This window comes from Anarrhichthys ocellatus, unplaced genomic scaffold (assembly GCF_004355925.1).
Source record: "Anarrhichthys ocellatus isolate YVR2014 unplaced genomic scaffold, GSC_Weel_1.0 scaffold47, whole genome shotgun sequence".
Taxonomy (NCBI): domain Eukaryota; kingdom Metazoa; phylum Chordata; class Actinopteri; order Perciformes; family Anarhichadidae; genus Anarrhichthys; species Anarrhichthys ocellatus.
This window is the reverse complement of record NW_022280077.1, coordinates 2,160,619-2,167,918: the sequence shown is the minus strand read 5'-3', so window position 1 is coordinate 2,167,918 and position 7,300 is coordinate 2,160,619. Positions and strand designations below refer to the sequence as shown.

The following is a 7,300-nucleotide window of genomic DNA, read 5'->3' as shown; positions in this document are numbered from 1 at the left end:
CTGCCCTCTGCAATATCACTTTATAACAAATCACCTCTGGCCAGATCATCATCCTTCACATGGCCACAACGCCACACGGTTGTTGCTTGTTGTTGGTGATCCTTGCACTACTGTTCAGTTTGTTTAGTTTACCTAGTTCATTTAATACCACTCTATTCGTTGTATATACTGTGCATTTTTATTCTATTTTATCTTATTTTTTATTAATCTATTCCTTCAAATTCAATATCTGCTCTGTTATTTTATTGTACTGTATATATTGTGCATTCCATACGTTATATTTGACTCTGTAAATTGCTGCTGCTACAAACTAATTTCCCCCTGGGGATGAATAAAGTTGATATCTATGTATCTATCATCTATATACAGTAAGCCTTAAGAAAATCTCATTTACCCCACTCCTCATAAAGTATCATGATGAGAATAGAGTGGGAGGAACCAAATTATCCTGTACGTTTGTTTTTTAATCATTCTATGCACATCAGCAGAGTATTGCATAATGCAACAGAGGAGCGGTGTTGCATAATGGCAGACCGCAGCTGGCATGATGGATGATTCTTTCGCTGTTGCAAGACTGAAAAAGAGCGCAACCTGGTAATATGCACCTGTAATACAAAGTCAAAAACTGCAATAATCCTGTTACAAATCCCTTGATGGACGCTGCAGCAATATGACAGATCGGGACACTAACCAATCAACGATTGCGTGGGCGGGGTCTGCCTCAAGAATCAGCCAATCTCTAAACATCGAAGCAAATACTCTCGTCAAAGAACGGCTATATTGTAGCAGAGCGTAACCGCATTCAATGATCCTGTAACGTTAGCTGCAGTAGCCTGTCCTCAGTGACCCACATTTTCACTGGAGATGTGGTTATATATCACGAGCGGGTGTACGGAAATACCTCCCTTCTTCATGTCAAAAACAGATAAGTCCCGGAGCTAACTCTCGGTTTACGGGGGCGTTCAGCCTGACAGCACAACTTCTGCAAGTACTTTCAGAGTTTAAATCCACGCTAAAAAAAAAAGAAAAATCGCCATAATGGAGACTCACGAGGGGGCAGCTGCGGTAGGCGACGGCGTGCTCGACTTTTCCCATTTGAGCCTGGACACTTTCGCCGTTGACAGTATCAGCGACGAGAGGAAACGGGACACCAAGCAACTCTACTTGAACTACAACCGACTAGGCTCGCTGCCCTCCTCGGTCAGCCTTTTCTCCAACCTCGAGTTTTTGGACATCAGCAACAACGGACTGTCGGCCATCTGCGAGAGCGTTACGCGACTAACCAGGCTGAAAACACTCGTGGCCAAGAACAACCGCCTGGACGAGTTCTCGCTGCCCAAAGAATTCGGCTCCCTGCAGCTGGAGGTGTTGAACTTCAGTGGGAACCGTTTCGAGGAGATCCCCCTTCAGTGTACGAAACTGCTCCGTCTGCAGTCGCTCTCACTCGGTGGAAACAGACTGAAGAGTATACCCGCAGAAATAGAGAATCTAACCAGGTAGGTCCATGGAGGGCAAAGCCACAAGCTGTCACGGTTATAACGTTGGCTACACGTTATAACCTACAGCAAAGCACTGGCGTTGTAGCTTGCTGGACATGTAAACGTCGATATTCCATAATAATAAGATAATTGATAAATCACAATAATACACGGGGTGGGAGATGAAGAAGCCACTTAAGATTCCTGCCGAGGATATTATTTTTCAATCTTAGTTCATCAGAGTATTAAGTTTATTCCAATGTCAATTAACGCTACCGGTGTGACGTCCCAACTGGTTTTCAAACTAACAGTTGTGTTTACCCAACATCAGCCATTGTGTTGCCTCTGTCAACAGATTCGTCACACATTCACGAACATGATATTGGCGATTTTTTTTTAAAGCCTCATCTCATATCAACTGCGACGAATATGTTACGTAGACGCTGACGTAATATATGAGTATGTAGCTGGAAACACTTGCACCCTCATCGATTATATGTTGTTTTGCTAAGAGCTCACTTAGAGTCATATGCATCGCAGTTGATATGAGATGCAGCTTGACAATCGACAAATATCATGTTTGTGACTGTGTGACGAATCTGGCGACAGACGCACCACATTTGGTGATGTTAGGTAAAACACAACGGTACGGGAACCAGTTAGTTTGAAAACCAGTTGGGACGCCACACCGGTAGCCACGGATTTACAATGGTGGAATTTAAACAGAAAACTACCAGCCAACCAGAAAGGTAAAGCAAGTTGATTTCCTGTTTTTTGTTGTAGGTGACAATTAACTGTACAGCTGAAAAAAGTCGAATAATTGATAAAGCAGATCAGCAAAAAGTTAATGTTGACGATGATTAATCGTTTTATTTGTTATAAACTGTAAAAAAAAAGAAGAGGGGAAAAAAAAAGATCCCTCTTATTGGTCATCAGGAAATTGTGATTGGCATCTTTCAAAACATCTGATAGTTAATAGACACGATTAATCAAATAATTGACAAATCAATCAGCAGTGTTACATCAGCACTCAATCAATGTTATCCATCCCACTCTGTAGCCAAACATGAGCCCCTCTTCAGTACATACTGACATTTAAAATGTTTGGTGCTTTCTAGGTTTGTTTTGCTAGAGTCGACCTTTTATCTGTGTGCTCCATATGGACAGATTTGAATCTCCTTTATCAGTTGTTGTTGTAGAAAGTACTGTAAACTCTCTTTAGTCACACTTAACCTGATACTTAGCATGAGTCAGAGGAGCTGACCCACCTATTTAACCTGGCAACAACATATCTGTTTACAGTATCCATCACACTCACGCAACCTGTAGAGTTATGAAAGAGGGAACTTAACTAACCAAATATGGTCTGTTTTTCTCTCTCTTTAAGAGGTATGTAGTTTTTATCGGTTTAATGATATTTACCACTTTACAACCCCCTCTTACATTGATCCGTGTGAGTCATGATCCTTTCCAGGCTGTTTAGAAACATCTTGATTCATTGTGTGTGCAGGAAGTTCACTTGCGTTCCAGTAATAAACCAGAAGTAGTTCTGGAGATGTATACGAGTAGTAGTTACTAATGACCGGAAAGCTGTGCAATAGAATATTTGTTATGACATATTCATTATTATAGTCAAATGCATTCAAAGCGATTAAAGAAAAGCTGATGGAAAATAAAGGAGGCGCTGCTATGATTACACATGGCCTCACAGGAGATACACAATTCTGTGAAGAAAGTCAAAGATATGGAGAAAGAATATCACTCATGATAAAGTAATCAAAATAAATTAAACAAAGGACACTAACTTCAAAACGCCGCTGAAAGTGTGAGCAGCAGTCTGTTTACAGCTTTCAGATTATGTATATTTTCTGTTTTCTGTTAGAGTGGAAGACATTGACAGGCCAGCCATGAGATCATTTTTATCTTATCATTTCCCGAGTTTAACAGTAGCAAGTCGTGGTGACCCACTGTCAGGTCAAAGGTCAGACACGCGAGGCTCTTCACTATCACACAGACACACACACACCAGTGTGGCAAAGTAAGGAATTGTGTAAGAGGCAGACAATGATTTATCGTCACATGTAGCCAGCCCTATTTCATGTCACAATATCTTGATTATTTACATGCCCTGCCCTGCTGTCTTACACTTTTAATAAAAGGATAAAACTGTATTTACATTAAAGTGAGATCTTTCTGTCACAGTGATATGTGTCAAATTATTGATTAGCTTTGTTTAACTAAGAATAATCAAGAAGCTAAAACGCTTTTAGAGTCCTGCACAAATGAGTCATAAAACCTGAAGTGAATTAGCGTTTTTGCATTTATTTTTCCCCTCATCTCAAAGTCAGTGCCTCCATGGTGTAGTTTGTTGAAAGCCTTTTTTCTTCTGCCCATTGCATTCACGCTTCAGAATTCATAAAGGTGGTGTTATCTTGCTGAACAAGCATCATAAACTTGTGTTTGCCACACAGCTTATTTCCTGCAATAATCCAAAATCCAATGGAAGAATCCCATTGGCTTTTTGTCAAGGAAACCAGTGTCATGCTGACTTCCGGGGGTCAGTCTACAAAAATACATCATCCCTGCACCACTGTACTGTGTTTAGAGGCACATACTGTATGTTGACTGGAATCATGTGTAATTGTAATCTCCCAGCTTCATCCTTTTTTACTTATTTTCCAATTCAAGTCAAAATATCTATTTGTATCTATTTACGATACATTTTTAGAGATTGTTTTCACTTTCTCTCGGTCACTAAATCACTAAAACATACAGCCTTAGCACGTGTGAATATATATATATATACATATATATAAACTGTATAACATCTACATGACATATGATGTCTTGATGTGTTGGGAGAAGAAACCTAGAACCAGTGCTTCTGCGGTAGAATGGCCGAGGAAAAAAAAAAAGCTTAAATTTTGCGTTACTTTTTATATTGTCCCTGATGCTGACCATAGCGGACCATTCTCCATCTGTGGGAGCTGATTTGTGTCACTGTATCGATGAGGGCAGTGAGCAGACCCTGTCTCAGTGCCCGTCACAGAGGGGGCTTGCTCAGTGCTCAGCCACCAAGGACAGTATAATGGCTTCCTGTCTCGCAGTCGCTGTGTCATCAGTTCCAGCAGGCAGATAGATGGCCCGACGGCTTACTTTTGCTGACCAGCTATCCATTTCTCTCCCCCTGTCTCTCTGTTTCTCTCCCAATTACCCCCCTCCATGTCTCCATTGACCTACCAGGGTCCTTTGACGTCTCAGTACAACAGTCACGTACATTTAGCCGTCTGCTAAACTTGGAAGCAGTGGTTTTCTATGACCCTAACCCTCGTCACATTATGTACTAATTAAGTTAACACGGATGTATGTTGCTTCCATATATTATCGTGATTGGATGATACATGAATGTGTGTACTGCACAAAAGAAATCTGTGGTCTTGGATCATTTTGAACTCTGTTGTTCTGTCTTTTTGATGATTTGTAAACGTGACCCCACAAACAAATTTCGACACAAAGAAACAGAAGCACATGCACACAAACTCTACAGCATGTAGCCCTGCATCTTTAGCTCCCCCTTGTGGTATTTATGAGTTTTTTTAGACTTGGGGTCACTCAGTTGGCCAGAGAAATTCCCTTTTATAACATGTTAACTTCATGTATAAATATGGCCGCCCTGACTGACACTGCAGCGACTTTCATTACAAACTACAAATGTTCAACGTCAACGTCAGGCAAAAATGGCTCATTTGTGATATGGGACCCCTGGTCTTCATGGTACAGGTTTTGGTTATGAAATTGACTTTGTGTTTGGAATAATTTGATCACTTTTTTTATTTATTAATTTGTGGGCACCCAAAAGATGAAAATAGTGTGTAAATCTCGGTTCTTCTGGTCTGTGTGATCTTAATAATTACTTGGGTCTCTTTTTTTTCCTGTTAGTCTGGAGCTTTTGTATCTGGGTGGGAACCTCATTACAGCCATTCCTCCAGAAGTGGCTAACCTGCCCTGGCTCAGCTACCTGGTCCTATGTGACAACCGCATCCAAAGTGTCCCCCCGCAGCTCACCAGGTAACCGCTCACACATACACCGCCGGTATCTCACCAGTGAAACCCGAAGAGAACAATATCAAGATAAAAGCCAGATATGCATGTGCAATGACCCCACTTGTTCTGTCGGGTGAAATCATTCCTCTGTCCCTCTCCAGGCTCCACTCGCTGCGATCTTTAAGTCTCCACAACAACTTGCTGACTTACCTGCCGAGGGAGATCCTCTGCCTGGTGCACCTGCAGGAGCTCAGTCTCCGTGGCAACCCACTGGTGGTGCGCTTTGTCAAGGAGATGACCTACGACCCCCCGTCACTGCTGGAGTTGGCAGGACGTACCGTCAAGAGCCGAAATCTGCCCTACTACCCCTGCGACATGCCTTCAAACCTGCTGCACTACCTAGACTTGGCCAGCAAGTGCCCCAACCCCAAGTGTGCCGGTAAGACGCCTTTTCATAGGATGTGAAGAAAATGTTGTTTTTAGCATCAAAATATTTCTCATATCGCTCTCATTGGTTCTTGACATGTGTTCTTTTTTGGCTTGTGATCCCATACAATGTCGAATTTACCACTTGTAACCCCTTATCAAGCAGACACAGTATGTCTGCCAACTGTGACCAATTCAAACAAAAACTGTTTTTTTATTTAAATACTTCTGACAAACCTAAAGAAGTAAAAAATGTCCAGTAATTTACTAAAGAAAATGGCGAGGAAACTTTCCCAATCCCCGCGTTGAGAACAGCTTTGATATCATATCCTAAAAACCTGAGTTCATGACAATGATGCAACATATAAATATTGATCTACTATGTTGACGTGTTCATACATACCCTTTGTTTCCTTGTCTCACTCTGCTTTATCCAGGCGTCTACTTTGATTCATGTGTGCGCCAGATCAAGTTTGTGGACTTCTGTGGAAAGTACCGGCTGCCCCTCATGCACTACCTGTGCTCCCCAGAATGCACCTCTCCCTGCAGCTCCAACCCCCAGAGTGACGCCGAGTCGGAGGACGAGAGCAGCGTGCCCGCATACCGCCTGCAGAGGGTGCTTCTGGGATAGCACAACATGGAGCAGCCTCTGAGACCTCTGGATGGGGCCGGCCTTGTCAGTCTGTCAGTCTGTCAGTGTGTTCAAGATTTTTACAGAGATGAACTTGGCTGTCAGACTTAACATAAACGCACATACTCGCATACAAACACCAGCGGTAACACTGTATTACAGTCGGCCTGTGTGGCCGTCTGTAGACAGAATGACTCCTGAGGCCCTGAAAACTTGTTGACTCAATTTAAAGGAACTTTTGTAGAAAGGAATCCATACATCACTCTACATAACATGAGCAAAGGAGCCACGTAGCCATGTAAATCCACAGTCTGCCAGTCATGACTCCATTAAAGTGCTGGTCTCACGGTCAAGGATAAGAGCGGCAGGGTTCTTTTCCATTCAGGGCAGCAGACTTTATCTTTCATACAACACTTGGTGCTTTTGTAGTAGAGACGGTAAAATGCTCTGTATTTTCTGCACGTTTGGATACAAACAATTTGTTTTTTGTCCGGCTACTGGTCAGCCAGCTTTCATTTAAATTTCTCTCACTGGGTGAGCACCAAAGCTGCTATGCCAACTAGAAAAAAGTCTGGGATTTATTTTGAATATATCCGCTGAAACATTGACATTAGTTTAACACTACAGTGTTCTAAACTGATCGAGTACGATGTGTGACATGGCCTTATTTACACTGTGTGTGTGTGTGTGTGTGTGTGTGTGTGTGTGTGTGTGTGTGTGT

At 42.2% G+C, this 7,300-nt stretch overlaps 1 protein-coding gene across 1 annotated transcript; it reads left to right on the top strand.

The window, feature by feature from the left end:
* Positions 1-731: 731 nt before the first annotated feature.
* LOC116395435 (leucine-rich repeat-containing protein 58) lies at positions 732-7,294 on the top strand. Its single transcript, XM_031869333.1, has 4 exons — positions 732-1,496; positions 5,418-5,546; positions 5,684-5,961; positions 6,386-7,294. The coding sequence occupies exons 1-4, from the start codon at positions 1,039-1,041 to the stop codon at positions 6,577-6,579; spliced, it is 1,059 nt and encodes a 352-aa protein (XP_031725193.1). The 5' UTR covers positions 732-1,038; the 3' UTR covers positions 6,580-7,294.
* Positions 7,295-7,300: the final 6 nt, after the last annotated feature.